Genomic DNA, 18,528 nt, shown 5'->3' with positions numbered 1-18,528 from the left:
CATTGAGATTATATATAAATGTCAATAAATAATATATTGGGGCCACAAAATAATAATTTGGGTGACACAAGATTTGATATTATTTTGTGGCCTTAATATATTATCTTATATTATTAAAACAACCTCCATGCCCCCAAGGGACTTTGGAATTCTTAATCATTAAATTCAAGATATTTGCTGCAGGTGTATAAAATCAAGCAGTCTGCCTTTACCTTAGGATGCCACCATTCATCAGTTGGGGAAATTTCCAGATATTCCAGATATTCCACGAGCAACTGTGAGTGGTATTTATTTATTAAAAGTGGAAGAACTTATGAACAACAGACCACTTAAACTCACAGAGTGAGGTCTTCGAGTGCTGAGGAGCATAGTGTATAAAAGTCACCAGCCTGCTGTTAGAGCTGCAAAGTAGGACCAAGTCCATATTAATGCCAATGGATTTCCAATGGGATGTCTTTAATGCTCCTGTAGGTGTAATGTGCAGGTGTCCCAATACTTTTAGTTTATATAGTGTATCTAGAAAATGGAAAGTCAATTTTAGATAGACACTAGAGGGCAGAATACACTCACAGTCACTTCTACAGAAAATGGCATGTGCATCCTGTGTCAAATCCACTGTGAGTGTAGTGGACTGAAGTACAGTAATTACAGTGTCTGCGTTTAGTGTTCTGATATTATTTGAACACAGTTAACCCTGAACTCAACAGACTGCCCAAAAGAGACCCCTGTCCCTGTTGAACTGCATGCCAGTGATACAGAAGGCATTGTGTAGTATGAACTTGCATTGGCATCCTATATCTATCAGCCTTCAGTTCATCTAATGCTTCATTTCATTAAAGCTGTTCCCATGCTGGCTATGGGCTTTTGTAGTTATTTTAGTAGTTATTTTATTATTTTATATGAGCAGTATTGCAATTTCTGGCAGTATTGCAACATCATATAACATATATCATAGAATTGTTAGTAAATTACAAACAGCATTTTAAAAAATCTTTATTAAGTTAACCTTTTTATATTGCTAGTAAATTGCTAGTAGTTAGCATTTGGGCAGCAGCTTTGGTAAAATGCTAGTAGTTAGCATTTGGGTAGCAGTATTTTTAAAATGGGGGCAGCAATTGAAACTTTCTCCTCCTGCAGTGTTCCCCCAATAGCATCTCCATTAAGGTGATTCTTTGGGTTAATACGCTAGCATCACGTCATCTTTCCCAGTTAAGATGATGTGTACACTAAGAAACTTTTGGAGAACTAGGCCTAGATTTTTTTTTTTTTTTTTTAGAGTACCGTGGCATGGGTAGCTCCCACTGCTGGAAAACACCTAACGAGGAATTCAGGAAAGCCCTTTAGATCTTTACTGAGATTGACGACAATGCTGGTTCAGAGTTCACCAAGGAATAGTAAATACTTCAATGACAGTGTGGTGAAAAGGTGTCATCGGTAGTTGATGAGCTGTCTCTGAGGGGCAGCTAGTTAACATTTCCCTGACAAGCCTGTTTGGACTGATCATGCAAATGCTTAAACCATCCTCAGCTTCCCAGTCTGCTGTCTGTCTCGTGCAATTACTGCCATATCTGCTCTCTGCACACCATAGTCAAATTCCACATGGGCTAATCTAGGTGTTAACGATTGCTAATGGCTTCGGCTTTGAACGATGCTCACTTCTCTCACACACACTCTCTCTTCGACCACGTAATTATTTTTTAGGGGTTTTAAATATCTGATGTTCAGGCCTCTGGGAGTGGTGGTCTCTGAACTGGCTATGGCTACTTCAGCTGCATAATCTGAACCGGTTGCACATTGTAGTAGGGCTGGAGAAGAAGAGCTACTCTCTGGATCATGAACGAGAACGATGTTGGAGATGAATCTGTAACAGTAACCGTACAGTGTCAGATTGTCAGCAGTAATTGTGAAACTCAAGGCCCAGGCTGAATGAATTGATGGTCTGTTTAGTACAGAAATTCAAGAGCTGTGCAAGCTTTGCGTTAGCGTACGCACATCACTTATAAACTATTTAGACGCTTCGTGAGATTCTGGGATTAGGATATGGTACAGAAAGCTTAGTCTAGGACTGACCTATCCAGGAATCCAGGAAGCCATCCAGGAATCTGTTCTCTACTAACTTGTGAAATCACCTACTTTAGGATGCACCCACTGCTAACACATGCGTTCAGGTGAGCAGAAATGAATCTCGGCCAGTCAGAAGAACAGGACAACCTGAAGAGGTCACACATTAAAGCCAAAAGCATTGCCTAGAGGGGTGTAAATCCCCCAGCACTGGCCTGTGGAGCAGTGAAACTGCATTCTCTGGGTTTACTGAGCTCCATCCAATACCTTTGGGACAAGGCAGAGTGTCGTGTTTGCGGTCCAGAACTAATCATCCGACATCAGTACCTGAAATTACTTGTGTCCTCATGGATGAATGCAATGCGATATTCCAAGCCAAGGTCCAGCATCCAGGAAACTTGGAGGCCTTCAAACACTGGGCCTCTCCAGCTCACCATTAGTAAGCAAGACTCCGCAGCTTGCATGTTAAGTGGTAGCTTTAGTAAATGGAACGTAGGCGCCTGATGAGCACATGTTGTAGCCGCATTAAGCCACATCTGGCCCTGACTGTTTGGGGTGTGACCGAGGCCAAAGAAAATGGCAAGACTGGACGTCCAGTGTTCCACTTCAAAAGAACTGGACCAACTAGACAATGGCTCAGTTCCACTCTGTTTAAAAGTGGGTGCCAGAGCTGATGTTTGTAGAGATGTGCACAGTCTTAGTGCCATCTTCCTGTCTGGGGGAAATTTGCCGTCCTTTGGAAAAACCACAACTTTTCAACAAGGTTTCCAGACATTTGCTCACTTGATTAGTGGCGAAAGTTGACAAAAGTGGGAAAGACTGGACAAAACAAGTGTAATCGCTGCATATCTCACCAAACCCAAGCAAGTTTAGAAGCGAAGCACACATATCAACCTTGCGGTCGAGAAACTGAATAGAGGCCGATGTTCTTTCCAGTGGCCCAGACACCGGGGTCACTTCGGCTTCCATGAACAATAAAAGTGTTTCCCATTGTTGTCCAGGACACATGGCAGGACATCCAGCAGGAAAGCAAGAGTGGGATTTTATATTTGCATCAATTCCACACTTCACTGTTCAGTGAAAAATGTTTATAGCTCAGAGAAAGTCCCACTAGTAAATCATACTGTGTCCTAAGATGCATAGGCAAGCCTGCATGAGGCCTGGATAAGGAGAGGTCTGTATGCCTGGGACTGCTGAGTTTGAGACCCAACCCGACTAGACCCAACTGATACTGGCAAATTTGCAAACCTGAACCTGGATGCAGGTTCTAATGTCTGCTGTTGTTCTTAGAATGACAAGTTAAATGAACTAGAGTGATCGGATGGAGCTTTCCAGGACATCAACCAAACGTTTGTGTTTGTCCACCTTTGACTAGTCTAGTCTGCTCTGGCGTTAATAGAGACTTTGTTACTAAGCGCTGGAGTTGATGGACAGATACGTGATGCTGGTATTTAATACATCTGTAAGACACCAACTATTTATAATGAGTCGATTTTTGCCAACCAACCCTCTGTGTTCTGTGCTTTTTCTATTGCTGTTTCTGCAGGAAGGTTGAACACACTTCGAAAGAGCTTATAAGAAGCAAGGATTCTGCTCAGCTCAAAAAAAATGGCATGCATGCCTTTGGCTTGAGGATAAATATTCCTACAGAATGATGCTGCCACCCCCATACTTCTCTCTTGCGACAGTGTTTGTTTGAGACTGGGCAGTGTTAGCTTTGTGCTTCACATAGTGAATTTAGGCCAAAAAGCTCCTTTTCGTCTGACCACAAAACTTTCTGGCAAACTCCAGACATGCTTTGATGTATTTTTTCTTCGGTAAAGACTTTTTTCAAGACACCTTTCCATAGAGCCCATCAACACTGACATTAATCTGAGGCCCAATGAGGTATGAAAAGCGTTTTTCATTGATGTGGGATATTCGAATTATTTTAATTGTATACATGAATATAATTATATACATTATATACCAAAACTTCAGACTTGCTTTGATGTGTTAAATCTTCGCTCTCCACCCTCCTATTCATCAGTTGCATGCAGAGCTCTTGATATCGTTGACTGATGAACCTTCTCTCCAGTCACTGAACTCTGTAGCCCCTTCAAAGTGATTGTTGGCCTCTATGTGGCTTCCCTCACAAGTCCCTTTCTTGCTTTGATGCTGAGTGTTAAGTAATGACCTTGTCTAGACAGCATCTGGGTGGTATGGTACAGCTTCCATTTCTTAAGTTAACTCAGCAGTGTTTACTGGGATATCCCAAAACTTGGGATCTTATTTTCTTGAACTCTTTATTTTCTTTATCCTTACTGGGACAGGATTACATGGCAGGTGGGGCAATGTGATTATTGCCAGAGTTTCTCAGTGATTTTAGTCCTGTCTGAATGCACCATGTCTGTGTCCAAGCTTCTGGTGCCTTTTACCTTTTGTAAAACGAGACGTAAAAATAATCTATTATATGAAAGATCATTGAAGTCTGTGGCAAACATCAGTCTTCTCCCTTCTCCCAATAGGGCTAAAGGAAAAAAAAAGAGTTCAATGAGTTCAAGGAAATAGAATAAGGCTACAAAATAAGATCCCAAATTTTGGGATATCCCAGTAAACATTGCTGAGTTTACTAAAGAAATGGAAGTTGTACCATACCACCTAGACACTGTCATTACTTGACACTCAGCATCAAAGCAAGAAAGGGACTTTTGAGGGAGGCCACATAGAGGTAGGTGTGGCGTAACAGATAACATCACTACCTGCCAGTGAGACTGAATCCCATCCCCAAAAGTCTTTTGAATGCTTTTTAGTCTTAATTCTCACTGCTTTTCTTCAGAGTCACAGAGATCGTCTCAGATTCTCTGATCAGTGGTACCCGAATTAGGTGTATTTTATCTTTCATGGTGGGTTTTTGATTATTTAGACGTAGAGGCCGATTTGAAACCAGTTTTTGTAAACCATGATAGGTTATCCAGATGAATCGGATGACTCATCTGAGGGTTGAATACTTTTGCAAGCATGTATGCAGCATTTAAATGTTCTGGATGGGTGAGTGGAATTGAAACTTCTCAGGGCCACGATTAATTACGTCTCTTTCTCTCTTCAGTCATTGTGCAGTGTGAATCTGGGACACTGCGCTCTTTCAGTATCAGTTTTCGAATGCTCCGTTGTCATGTGATGCTCTGAGAACACAGGGTGGACTGTGGGACTTCCCAGACGTCTGCAGACAGATAGCGTATCGGCCTGAATCGTCAGGGACCCGTAAGTTAGGCAGAAGACACCAACCTGCACTTGTGCAAACATTCGGCAGGCGGGGAGATGTTTGCGGAGGCTGGGGGGCAGGGGGGGGGGCTGTTACAGTCCTGGAACTTTCCAGGCATGAGGAAGAAAAGAAAATAAATGTCCCCGGAGCGCTGGGTGAATCACATTGTGTGGACAGGCCTGCAGTGTCTTTCAGCTGTCCACTACAGGCCGGCTGAGGGCCGAGCGGTGAAAACATCAGCAGCTATTTTAGAGAGCTGCTTGGCACGGCTGCCTCTGGCCTGCAGCCCGCTGACCCGGTCCAGCCTGCGAGTTCAGCTTCCTGGGGAAATTCCTCCCACGAAAATAAAACTTTCACTTGTTCCTCCGCTTTTCTTCAGAGAGGAGGCCTCAGACCCGGAGCAGCGTTCTGCAGAGAAGACTTTCTTTCCAGCGGGCAATAAAACGTCTGCTGGAAAGACGGACTTCCCCTTGCTTAAACTAACAACACTGTTAGTGGCTTTAGGAACGCCAGCTGAGCGCAAGAGATGGGGGGGGGGGGGGTGAGAGGGTTTGTGAGTGTGTGTGAGAGAGACAGAGAGTGTGTGTGAGAGTAAGAGAGAGTAGAGAGAAAGAATGAGAGAAAAGGTAGAGATTGAAAGAGTGTGAGAGAGTGACAGTACGTGAGGGAGTGGGAGAGAGGAAGAGTGAGAGTGTGTAAGAGAGCCTGAGAGAGTGACAGAGGAACAGAAAGAGACAGGAGACAGAGACAGGCAGAGAGATGCAGAGAGAGAGACTGAGGAAAGAGAGAGAGAGAGACAGAGGGACAGAAGGAAGATGCAGAAAGAGACAGAGGGACAGAAAGGGATGCAGAGGAAGATGCGGGCAGAGGGACACAGACAGTAATGGGGTAGAGAGAGAGAGAGAGACAGCAGGACACAGACAGATAGATGCAGAGAGAGACAGGGGGACAGAAAGAGATGCAGAGAAAGACAGGGGGACAGAAAGAGATGCAGAGAAAGATGCAGGCAGAGGGACAGAGACAGTCAGAGATGCAGACAGAAAGACAGAGAGAGAGACAGATGGACAGAGAGAAAGACAGATGCAGAGAGAGACAGGGGAACAGAGACAGGCAGAGAGATGCAGAGAGAGACTGAGGGACAGAGAGAGAGAGACAGAGGGACAGAAGGAAGATGCAGAGAGAGACAGAGGGACAGAAAGAGATGCAGAGGAAGATGCAGGCAGAGGGACAGAGACAGAGAGAGATACAGACAGAGAGGTGGGGTAGAGAGAGAGAGAGACAGCAGGACACAAACAAAACAAAAAGAAAGCGGGACAGAGACAGAGAGAGATGCAGACAGAAAGAGAGAGAGAAACTGAGGGACAGAGAGAGAGAGAGAGATGCAGACAGAAAGAGAGAGAGAGACTGAGGGACAGAGAGAGAGAGACAGATGCAGAGACAGACAGAGATGCGGAGAGAGAGACTGAGGGACAGAGAGAGAGAGACAGAGGAAGATGCAGGCAGAGGGACAGAGACAGAGAGAGATACAGACAGAGAGAGAGACAGCAGGACAGACAGAGAGAAATCGAGGGACAGGGAAAGATACAGCGAGAGAGACAGAAAGAGAGGGGGACAGAGACAGGCAGAGATGCAGACAGAGGGACAGAGACAGAGAGACAGTGACAGAAAAAGGCTTCCTGAAATGGCGGCTCGACCACGTCCACGTAATTCCCCTTCAGCTGTGTTTCTACTTTCCCGGTAAGGACGGCCGTGTGTTTCGCTCCCTGGTTGAGGTCGGAGCGCCGCTCCGCTTCTCTCTAATGACTTCTGCACTTGCTTGGCAGGGCCTTGGCAGGACGAGTGGCATGGGAAGTGGCTCACAATGAGCCTTTACTGAGTCTTCAGCCTGTGGAGAGCTTCAGCCCAGACCACTTCAGCCTGCGTTATTAACCACAGCCGTTTACAGAGACCGGGGCCTCCGTCTCTCGTGCGCTCGCTTTCCCCCTCTGCGTGTATGTGGTTTGCTAACAAAAGAATGCAGAAATTGCCTGCTTCGTCTGCGATGCCCAGTGAACTCCGGCCTGGAATTATCCATTTGGGGCCCACTCTGGCCACTCGGACCACCCACTCATCAGTCATAAGCGGCAGCGGCGGCTACATATTGTCTGGCCTCTGATTTCTCCTTGGCTTATTTTTTATTAATCAGGAACAGCCTCTAGACTGATGCACGACAGTAAACACAGGGCCTCGCACAGCTGCTTCCTCACCTGTGTGTGTGTGTGTGTGTGTGTGTGTGTGTTTTTGGAAAAACCCAGAGCCATGCTTGATGTCACGTTTTGCCATTGCTTCATTTAGGTCTCCCACACTCCACACGCAGACGCATTTGCAATGGAAATCAGTAGATGGTGACGCTCTTAGCCAGTGCGGACGTTAGAGGTGCCCCTTTGCCCCACAGCCCCCCTCGTTTCAGCCCACCATCGTGTTTAGCACATAGCAGTGATGTTCTGATCTGGTCTCCCAGAAAAGGACCCTAGAGGAACTTCTGGAGGTTCTTCAATGAGAAATGTGGAGGAACCTCTCAACCCCTCAATAATAGGTCACAGAAGGTTGTGGGCCATAGGCTGTTTAAGGGGTTATGGTGCTTTGAGGAACCTTTAGGAAAAGCTTCTAAGAATACACAGGTTCTTTTAAGGTTCCTTGAAAGCACCTTAAGAGGTTCCTCCACAGTTCCAAACTGAAAAGAACCTCCAGAAGGTTCCTCAAAGATCTTTTAACAGTGCTCTCTAGTGAGGATTGTTCTGCTGTTAGCAGGGGAGATATGCCTTGGCCTTTTTCTTCCTTGGTTTTCCTTGGATATGTAAATAAATGATATTGTATATCTTCTCAGAAATCCTTAAAATGATCCTTCAATTTTGGACATTTTGACTGGAAATGGAATAATGAAGGGTAGCATCCCTTCATGTGTCTCCACATGCTGTTCAGCATTACTGGTACCAGAATGCACTAGTCTTCTGGAGTTCCTTAATGCAGAACCGGTGTAAATAATAATAATAATAATAATAATAATAATACTTTATTACTTTATTTTGAGCCTTTTTACAGTAGCAAGAATGTGAAATACATGCCATAAGAGCTGCTTGTTCCTTATACAAATGCAAATGAGTACATCTGAGTGGAATACACTGAAGTAAGCACACGTCAAATAAGTAACATTTGGCATTTGTAAGTAATCCACTAACACACATTTACGCCCAGTGTACTTCTACTTGCATTCTGAGGCCTTCTCCACCTCTTTTAACATCTTTCTGAGTTTCTTTGCAGTTTTGCGGAGCTGCATCTTTTCCAATATCTCCAGTAGCTTCCCATGCTGCTGCTCGTGAGCCTCAGTCCACTCGCTGATGTAATACAATAAATGTTGTCTACTGGTACCGTCCCTCAGCTGCAGCTGCCCCGTCTGTGTCTGCTTGCCAAGCAAACGGACTAACCTTTTAAGTTTCCTCACATTCAGATTTTCATGGGTGAAGAATGTGAGCACAAGGCCTCGGGTTAAAGCTCCTAGACAAAAGCAGAATACATGGCAAAAAGTTAATCCAATATAACCCTGAAAAGAAAAAGAAAAAAGTATTTGGACGCTTGTATTGTGTACAGTGTTTACTGCTTCCCTTTTTTCTGCCATGTGGCATCTGTAGCATCTGAACATCTGAGTGAACGCTTGACTCTTTTTCTGCAATTGTTAACCAATCGAACGCCACTGAAATGTCTCTCGTTCTGTCTTTCTGGACCTGAGTTTTCCATCTCTGGTTCTGACCACTCCTCTATCATGAGCTGATGAGTTGAACCAGGTGTGTGAACTGATGCAGGATGGCTGAACTATCTTAAATACCTCCCTAGATGTGAACAACATGTGCGCTACATATATGCCTAGGCGTTCACATCGGCCCTGATGGCGAGGGTTGCATGAGTGAACCTACTTCCACTGCTGAGCTGAGCGCAGGACATACACACGTCGTCATGCCAGCTGGTGCCCCTCAGCACCTTGAACAGGTGAGCCCTGCAGCCTGTGTGTGGTGTGCACTGGGCGTGCTTCGAGTTCCCCACTGAGAACGTCCCTCGTGTGCATCTCTCACACTTCGTGTCGGTGTGTGCTGTGCCTGCAGGGGGAGACAGAACCACGAGCAGTGTTTTACAACGAACACACTGGAGTTCACCTCAGACTTCAGGAGCTCTGGAGAATAAGAAGATAGTGATGATGATGATGATGATGATAAGCTTTGATGCTTTTGGTCTGATATTTGTATAATATGTCAATATAACTGTATATTACACATCATAGATTATACACATATTACATTCTTACTTGTTACTGAATTACTTGTTACTGAATATGTACGGGTTATATATATATATATATATATATATATATATATATATATATATATATATATATATATATATATGTATTAAATATAAATAAATTAATACATGGACATTAATTATAAAACATACGTTACGAAATGTGCATTATTACGACATTATCTGTATATAGATTTTTAATATATTATTCATGTTTACATTAAATACTCAGTTATTTTACTCAGTTATTACACCGATATCAATAAATAATAATTGACATTATTACCTGTTATTACTTGTATATAGCTAGATATGCAGACATTAATTACTAGAAGATTTTATGTCTGCACTAAATAATCTACTATATAGCTAAACATAATTATCAGTAGATTACTAAATGTAGATAATTTAATTATTCAATGTAAATATTATTATAAGACTTTTGAACAGAAACCTTAAGTACACTAATAGACTGGGTGTATTTTTATATTATTTATGATTATTGATGATTACATCGGCATTATTATTATTATTATTATTATTATTATCGTCACCATTATGATTATTTTAACCACTGTCATTATTATTATTATTATTATTATCATCGTCACTATTTTTTCACCACTGTCATTATTACAATTATAAATATAATTATTTTCGTTGCTGTCATTATTATTATTATTATTATTATTATTATTATAATTATTACTGTCGTCACTATTAATATTATTTTCACCACTGTCATTATTATTAATATTATTATAATTATTACTGTCGTCACTATTATTATTATTTTCGCCACTGTCATTATTATTATTATTATTATTATTATTATTATTATTATCATTCGTGTACTTCTTTTACCGTTCCGTTTGGCGCCAAACCCTGGGCCGCAGCGCGTGTGCCTCATGCACTGCTCCGCCCGCCAGTAGTAGCCGGGCGCGCACTCGCACTCTCGGTCTGCCCTAGGCGCGCACTCGTTCCGCTCACGCTGGTTGTGGTCGCAGGGCGCGCGGCAGGGCAGGCAGCGATGCAGGAAGTTCCAGAACTGCGTGTAGTGGCCGCTCGGACAGGGCGCGCACTCTGTGGGTAGCGTGCGCGAACACGGGGCCCTTACGCGCGTGCCGGGCGGGCAGAGCGCGCACATGAGCGCGTCCCCGGTCTGCGGGTCCTCGTACTCTATGGTTGGTGGATGGTGCAGGCCTGCAGAGGCCTGGGCTGGCAGCACCGCGAGCATCGCGACCACGAACAACTGCAGAGAAAGAAACAAGAGACCGGGTCAGCCGGGTCAGCCGGGTGGTCTGCGCATGTGCGTCTCGCTCATTTCGCTGGAGAGCGATAACGGCGAGACCTGAAGCCCCGTGCGCTGCTGTCAGTGAGCCAAGTGTGTGTCCTTACTCACCATACCGCTCTCCGCTGCAGCTCCGAGGGAAGCAGGGCTACTGATTTCACTTCAGCTCTGTAGAGGTGTGTATGTGTGTATTTGTGTGTGGGTGTGTATGTGTGTATGTGGGGGTGGGGGGGTGGGGGTATTTGGATGTGTAGCACTTCACTTTTTCTATGATTAGACAATTTTACAGTTTGGACAGTTATATACTGCACTACTTCCATATACATCACTGTTTACACCGACCAGTCATAACATTAAAACCACCTGTCTGCTGTTGTGTAGTTCCCCCTCGTCCCATCAAAACGGCTCGGCACCGTGACATCAGCAGCAGGGTGAGTCTGTAAGTTACGAGAAAGCAGCGGCTCGGGTCGTCTTCAGCACTTCCTTAACTCCTCTGCTGCGTTCTCCTCACCGGCATCCGATTCACAACCCTGACGCTGGCCGCCTACAAAGCCAGGAATGGACCGACTCGGCCCCTCTGTACTTGATGGCAATGGTCATGGCAAAGCTGATCGGTGTCAAGAGCCCTTCCAGCTTTCAGTACGGCTCGGCTCGCCCCGCCATCCTTTAAGATCCACGGAAGATGAGCGTCCAGGCTTCCAGGCTTTTTTCTGTCCTGCACCGAAGTGGTGGAGCGAGCTTCCCCTGGGTGTCCGAACTCACTGTCTTCCACCGCAGACTGAAGACCCAGCTCTTCCGAGGGTACTTGGGTGAAGTGTAGTGCAGAGTATTATGGTCTACTTATGGTCGACTTTTGTGTTTAGTAGTATCTAAGCTTAGAGGGATCCTTTGGATCCTAGCCTGTACTAGCTAGCTAAGGGTATTTTCTAAATGAGCAATGAAACACGTTTGTAAGTCGCTCTGGATAAGAGCATCTGCTGAAGGCCTGCTAATGGAGTGAAGCTGCATTTAACCGCTATGACTGTCACATGCTCTTTGTGGGTTCTGATCAAGGTGTAAGAAAGACAAAACATAGGTAACCTCTTAGAGTAGGCCAGAAAACCAGTGCTACAGGACTCTATAATGCAGGTAGTTAGTGCATATAGTGGACCAAACCGCGGCAGGCTATTGTTCCAAGTCCTTATAGGCATGGCTCTTCACTTGCCAGCCAGCTTTGCAACGCCACTGGGCAGTTATTTCCAGTCACAGAGTCAGTTTGGGGCGTGATTGGGGCAGTGGGTGATTTGTGTATCAGCTTCTCTCATCTGAGGAGATAACTTAGCGATCAGCATGCTGGCTAACATTACCTGCGGTCACAGAAAGGCGATAACCCAGTCTCTGGACTGTGTGCGTGTGCTGTCTCTCTGTCTCCTTTATTAGTTCGTTCCGAGCATTTGGGGAAGTGTGGTCGTGATTAGACACGGCTAACATTAGCATTTCCTTTGTTTTGGGTCTTTTCAGAGCTGTGTTGCTCAGCACAGCCAGAACAGGAGCCCAAACTTGAGCGGCGAAGTTCATCAAGGTTCAACTCGTGGCGTCGTTTATCCGAAAAGCTCATGTCACTCGCTTGTGGTCACAGCGTGCTCAGAGCTTTATTCCCAAGAACTTTCCAGCCTGTGGTCATTAAGGTGACCTCTTCCACATTTCGTAATCCTTAGGGGATCTCAGGGGGTCTCCCAGGCATTCAGCTCTTTGATGTTGTAATAATAATGTCTCTTGGACTTGAATCACTCACTTCTCCTCCAGCGTTCACCCCCCACCCCCCACCTCCTGCCCCAAGTTTTTTCCTCCAGGATTTAGTCCCCATCATCAAACTGGGAGGGGAAGGGCTAGCGCACGCTTCCTAGCCCACTGCGTCTTTTCGTACAGATGCTAACGCAGGCTCATCGGATGGCACCCAGGTTTCATTGGCCGGTTCGTGTGCAGTTTACATGTGGGACAAAAAGTATTTTCCAATTTCCGAACGCACTCATATACCACATAACTCTCAGATTCCGTCATATCAGTATCATATAAGTGTGCTTGTGGGAAGGAAGGGGGCATTCTGCCCACTCAGAGGCCAGTTTTGATTTCCCGGATGATAGGGCCAGGCCTGTACTTCACCAACTACGTGACCAAGTTGGTCTTTTTGGCCGACAGAAATGGCGGCAAATTTTATAGATATTTTATAACTAATATTAGTATTAGGGTATCAGTTATAGACCTTTGTAGTCTGGAGCCTGTTGAATTCCGCCAGCCTTAGTGAGTCGAATTAGGAACTGTTACCAAAGCTTGTGGTCACGGGACGGTTATGTTCCATTTCCTGGTACATTTTTAGTATTAGTTCACAGACAGCAGCCTCCTAAAGCATTACTCATAATTCAGGTGACGCGATACACATGTCCATGCAGACCCGCCTCCTTCCTTCCACTGACACGAGCACATTTAAAGGTCATCCTAACTTCCTAATGATAAGAGTGGAACAAAAAGATCTCGGCAGCGATAGGGAGCGTCCGCAACACTTCCTTAGAGTTGATGTAGAGCCGTATCAAGATCACATCACGGTAGAGCCACCTCCCAAAGGTCAGTGGCTTCTTCAGGCATGACTGCTGGAAAACAGTCACATGACAACAAGCTTCTGTGACCGTTTTTCTTAAGCAACGTCTGACTCCACATTTCCCAAACGGAGCCTTAACTGTATAGCATTACAGAGGAAATGGTAAGCCTGGCGCGGGGCGCTGGGCCTGCCAGCGCTTTCCGCTGCTGCGGAGACTGGAGGTCTGAAGTCTTAGGAGAAGTCCTTTCCTTAGAGCCGCTGGTGGAGGTGCAGCTGTCTGAGCGCCGGCCAGGTCCACTCATGCTGGAAAACAAGCAAGCAAGCAAACAAACAAACAAACAGAAAAGCGGGCAGCGAGGCTGTGTGGAGGCCAGTGAAAGTCAACAGAGCTGCAGCAGTATTTACCTGAGAGGGCGAAGGCCTGTCATTATGGCAGGCACGTGTGGCTCGTCCAGTGGCTAAAATTATAGTGGGGAAATGGGGACGGACGCTAGGTTTCTGTTTACCGTCACCCGTAAAATAGAGCACAGGGAGGAGACGTTCTAGAAACTCTGCAGCGATCCCAAAACCATCCTGACGGAAAGAGAGAGAGAGTGAACTGGACAAGTTTGGTGGCTTTTTGGGGAATCTAAACCCCAGAGGATTTAGGCAAAGTGGCTTAATAGGTTTAAGGCCTGGGACTGGAGCTCAGAAGTGAGCTTGCAGATGTAGCATCAGATACACGTTTCTCCTGTTGTGCTCTTTCGAACAGAAAGTGGAAAGGTTAACATTAATTTAAGGAATGAACAAGATTTAACACTTGCCCCAGATTCAGGCAACACACATTAGATTAGAAGTCCTATATGTGCTTCTTTTCGTTGCTAACAAGATATGCTGGGCTAATGTTGCTAACAGACAAAGGAAATTTTCAGCCTTTACCCCACATGTGCTGCCGCAAGTTTTTTCCTCCAGGATTTAGTCGTTGCCAGTTCCCATCCACCCACTGGCTACGTCTCTCTCCATCTTATGGCCCCATCACCGAGCTGGGAGGGGACGGGCTAGCACACGCTTTCTAGGCCACTGCGTCTTTTCGAACAGACGCTAACGCAGGCTCATCAGACAGCACGGACAGTGCTGCGTTCGGAAAACACTGTATTTACCAGATGGTTAACTGTTCATGTGCTTTCCAGAGGATCCGCCCACTAGGCATGGAGATCCGTAACAACAAATCCCAAAACAACGGTATTGATACGTCCACACACGAAATATCCAACGAAAATGTTGCTAAAAACATACGGAAAAGGTAAAAGGGACCGATATACGTCACATCTCGTAAAAATCAGCCAAAACAGAAGCTTAGAATTTAACTTTAAAGAGTTGGTTTTCGTAAAAAACAGCATGGATAGCCTTTATTTTAACATTTACGCAAAAATTTGAAGTTGCGCAAACTTTCAGCTCTGCAGACAAGTTTGCTTTTGTGTTCCTGGACAAAAGTAAGTCGTGCCGTGTTCTGAACCACGTCCGGCCATGTCTAAAAGCCCTTCCACACGAGTCCGATTTTCACGAAAAATCGGACGAAAATCGGACGAAAATGCACGTCAGGAATTGAAAACGAACACATGTATATTAATGATGTTTTTTTACACAAAGAAATGATATTTCTTACGGAAGCGTTGGAATCAGATTGACTAATCAGAGCTTCGTTCTTATATGATGAGTAATGCTGACTATGAAAATGCTGAGGTCAGAGAAAATCAAGGTCAGAGAGCTGAAGGCTGGGGAATGAAGGTGAAAACTTTACAGTGACTTTACGTAGCCATCCAGCTCGGTGTGATTAGGCCTTAAGTCCAGTGTCTATTAGCAACATTAGCCTAGAAAGAGTCTTGGCTGATCCACTGGATCTGGGGTCAGTGATAAATCAGCCTTTAACAATAATGTTACTTCTCTAATATCATTTACTAATATTTTCATTTTAATATTATTCCATTTCCAGCTCGTCCTGATCTTCACCATATCTTCATCAAAGAAGGCCTCAGTGTGGTGTTGTTGTATTAACGTACAGCATTACTGTTCAGTGTTAACGTAGGAGCACAGTATTCCATACACTACAGTCGACCCCTGTCCCTGTGATTCAGGTCACAGGCTAAATATCATCTGGTGTCACTGTCATTCATTCCTCTTTCCTTAAAAAAACTAACTGTTATGTGACCACCCACACGCAGAGTTGCGCTTTCAGATATCAGTAGGTAGCGAGTTTCCACCAGCGTAGCATGGAAATGGCGGATGCGGAAGAGCTAACGATGCAAACGATGCTTTTAACGTCACATCTAACTCAAGACGGAGGCCCTATTTTAGGGATCTTTTGGGCTCGTAAGTGCTACTCATGGGTGTTTTTTGGGCGTAACGTACAATAAACCAATCAGTGTGCCATTCCCTTTAAGAGCCAGGTGCGGGCTGACTTTGGCGGATTGCTGGTTCAGTGGTGCATCGTGCACGGTCTGGGGCGGCTTGCTGAAGCGGTCCCATAAAATGACTGTTTTCTGTTTGTTGTTGATGTAAAAGTTCGCATAGCTACTAACTGGCAAACGCTATGGGTGGGGGTGTTCGCACGTTGGGCACGCGCCCAACAATTGTTGACAATTCGCTGCAACGAATGCCTGACTGTTGACGTCTGCCTAGCTTGTTTTTTTAAGTCTGTGGCGCACGTGTTTCCCGTTGCCGAGATAGCAACACGCCACAAATTGACCTGAACACCCCTCATTTAAGTGGCGCAGGCAGAAGGCGTGCAAAAAAGGGTAAAGGTGCACATATTTGTCACTGTACAGCGAAATGTGTTCTCCGCATTTAACCCATCTGTGGTGTGAACACACACACACACACACACACACACACACACACACACAGAGTGGTGGGCAGCCAACTCCAGCACCTGGGGAGCAGAAAGGGTGAAGGGCCTTGCTCAAGGGCCCAACAGTAGCAGCTTGCCAAGCCTGGGAATCGAACCCACAACCCTGTTATTGATAGGCCGGCACTCTAACCGCTGAGCCTCCACTGCCCCTGCCCCAAAAAGACTGTTGGCAGGGGTTAAGATAGGGCCCTAAATATCTTGCAATATTTCAATGCTGAGTTTATTCAAATGAATTTTGGGAAATGGAAAAAAGAGTATGTGTAGGAAATGCTGCGGCTCGTTTGGGAGCAGGTGTACGTAAGACTCGCTCTAATCTGATTCGGATAGGATTTCTTTACAACTATCGGTCCAAAATGAACCAATCAGAATGCATTTCGGTTGCTGGCCAGCAATTCTATAGCTCAACCAATCACAATTACAGCCTGTATGACTGTATTTCCATAGTATTCAGTGAAACATGGAAACTACGGAATACCGTGCTCCTACTTTTTTAGATTTGAAGGCTATAAAGAAAAGAGGGATTTATGTGTTTGGCTATAGATCTCCATGTGCTGGGTTTACTGCCCACAGCCAACTTCTGTAACAGTCAACACTGTCAACCACCGAAGCCTCTCCATTCCTGCAGCCTTCTTCAGTCACTTTCGCTCGAGTCTGTCTCCTGGCTGACCCTCCTGGACTTTTTATGATTTTCTTTTTGTTTTGTTTTTTGTTGTGATGAAAACAACAAATCATTCTACGAATTACTCACTTTGAATTCATGCACCCACCCTGCTCGAATCTCTATAAAACAGAAACAAGGCCCTCACACGGTTGGTGAGTCAGCCTACTTGCACTTCTGCTTCAGAAGCCGAAGCATGAGTCAGCCACTCGCTAACCTTAGCTCTGCTAGTGGAAGTAACCCATCGGTCCCTGATCCTCTTTCTGAATATCGCCCCGGGTCATTACACGAGGAAGCCTGGTTTCGGATAGACATCAAAGAGCACCTAGCAACTAGCATCTGACCTGGGTTTAGCCCAAAGTTCCCTTTTTCCATCCATCACATGGAAGCACTTTCAGTCAGTTGAGGTCAGTTCTTTCAATAAAAGGCACGTCAGTGAAAGTAGAGCTCTTCCCTTTCAGGAGCCGCAGTCATCCAGCAGTCATCCAACATGAATGAACCCACTGATTGCTGAGCACCAAAGCTGTACAAATCACAGAGAGAGTTTAGTATAGGTCACCGTAGTAACACCAGCATATAGACTAGCTGAGCACACTAATCCAACAAGGTGCAATGCATCAGTTATCGTTCTCAAGTCATGTTGCAAAAGTAACTCGGTCATGATGCTGGCTGCCTACAAAGCCCAGAACTGACCAGCCCCTCCGTACTTGATGACAATGGTCAAAAGCCGATCCGCACCAAGAGCCCTTCCAGCTTCAAGTACGGCTCGGCTCGACCCGCCATCCCTCAAAATCCACGGAAGACAAGCGTCCAAAGTGGTGGAACGAGCTTCCCCTGGGTGTCCGAACGGCAGAGTTGCTCGCTGTCTTCACAGACTGAAGACCCACCTCTTCCGAGAATACTATGGTCCCCTTATTGACTTGTGTTTAGTAGAGTCTAAACTTAGAGGTATCTTTGAACTATTAGTCTATTCAGACTAGCTAAGGTTTTTCTTGGGTAAATAGCAAAGCACTTTTGCAAGTTGCTCTGGATAAGAGCGTCTGCAAAATGCCTTAAATGTAAATGTCAGTTGTGAGTTTATCAAAGCAATGGCTCGCAAAGGTTTGGGCAACCTGATCAAAATGTCTTATTTAACATTTTAGGCAGGATTAGTGTATTATTTTAGCTTTGTAGAAGTTTAAAATGGAAAAAAGCAAAGGAGCATCATGTTAAGTGTGGCCTTAATAAGCTTGTTTGGGCTAGAATGTGTTCACAGTTGTTAGAAAAGGCAGAGTGATGCAAATGTCAGAGCTGATTCCCAACAATCAGCAGCCATGGCCTCCTCAAAGACACTGCCTAGTAGTCTTAGAACAGAGGAAGGGGGTGCTGTAAAAAGATGACAGTCAGTTTGTGCAAGGGCTGCATGATTTGTGAAAGTGTTGGGGACAGAAATGACATTGCGATATTTTGTAAAATTGCAACATTAACAAAATACAGGAAT

The 18,528-nt window shown here is 45.0% G+C and overlaps 1 protein-coding gene across 2 annotated transcripts; it reads right to left on the bottom strand.

The window, feature by feature from the left end:
• Positions 1-8,379: 8,379 nt before the first annotated feature.
• On the bottom strand, positions 8,380-11,354 carry LOC140555672 (tumor necrosis factor receptor superfamily member 6B-like). 2 transcript variants are annotated; one of them, XM_072678975.1, is made up of 4 exons: positions 11,292-11,354; positions 10,502-10,889; positions 9,256-9,435; positions 8,380-8,839 (listed from the first exon to the last, which is right to left on the bottom strand). In XM_072678975.1, the coding sequence occupies exons 2-4, from the start codon at positions 10,872-10,874 to the stop codon at positions 8,547-8,549; spliced, it is 846 nt and encodes a 281-aa protein (XP_072535076.1). In that variant the 5' UTR covers positions 10,875-10,889; positions 11,292-11,354; the 3' UTR covers positions 8,380-8,546. The 2 variants fall into 2 exon arrangements, with proteins under 2 accessions (XP_072535076.1, XP_072535075.1); XM_072678974.1 differs by lacking the exon at positions 11,292-11,354 and adding an exon at positions 11,040-11,099.
• Between the last annotated feature and the right edge of the window lie 7,174 nt (positions 11,355-18,528).

This window comes from Salminus brasiliensis, chromosome 5 (genome assembly GCF_030463535.1).
Source record: "Salminus brasiliensis chromosome 5, fSalBra1.hap2, whole genome shotgun sequence".
Classification (NCBI taxonomy): Eukaryota; Metazoa; Chordata; class Actinopteri; order Characiformes; family Bryconidae; genus Salminus; species Salminus brasiliensis.
The sequence above is the reverse complement of the archived record's forward strand: the minus strand, read 5'-3'. Positions and strand labels throughout refer to the sequence as shown.

What these genes read in the sequence shown, in the direction of transcription:
- LOC140555672 (XM_072678974.1), bottom strand. An exon ending in GTTTGGCGCCAAACGGAACG is followed by an intron (nt 9,436 to 10,501) that starts GTAAAAGAAGTA and finishes CTCCCCCTGCAG; the next exon opens with GCACAGCACACACCGACACG. An exon ending in CGCTCAGCTCAGCAGTGGAA is followed by an intron (nt 8,840 to 9,255) that starts GTAGGTTCACTC and finishes GCTTTTGTCTAG; the next exon opens with GAGCTTTAACCCGAGGCCTT.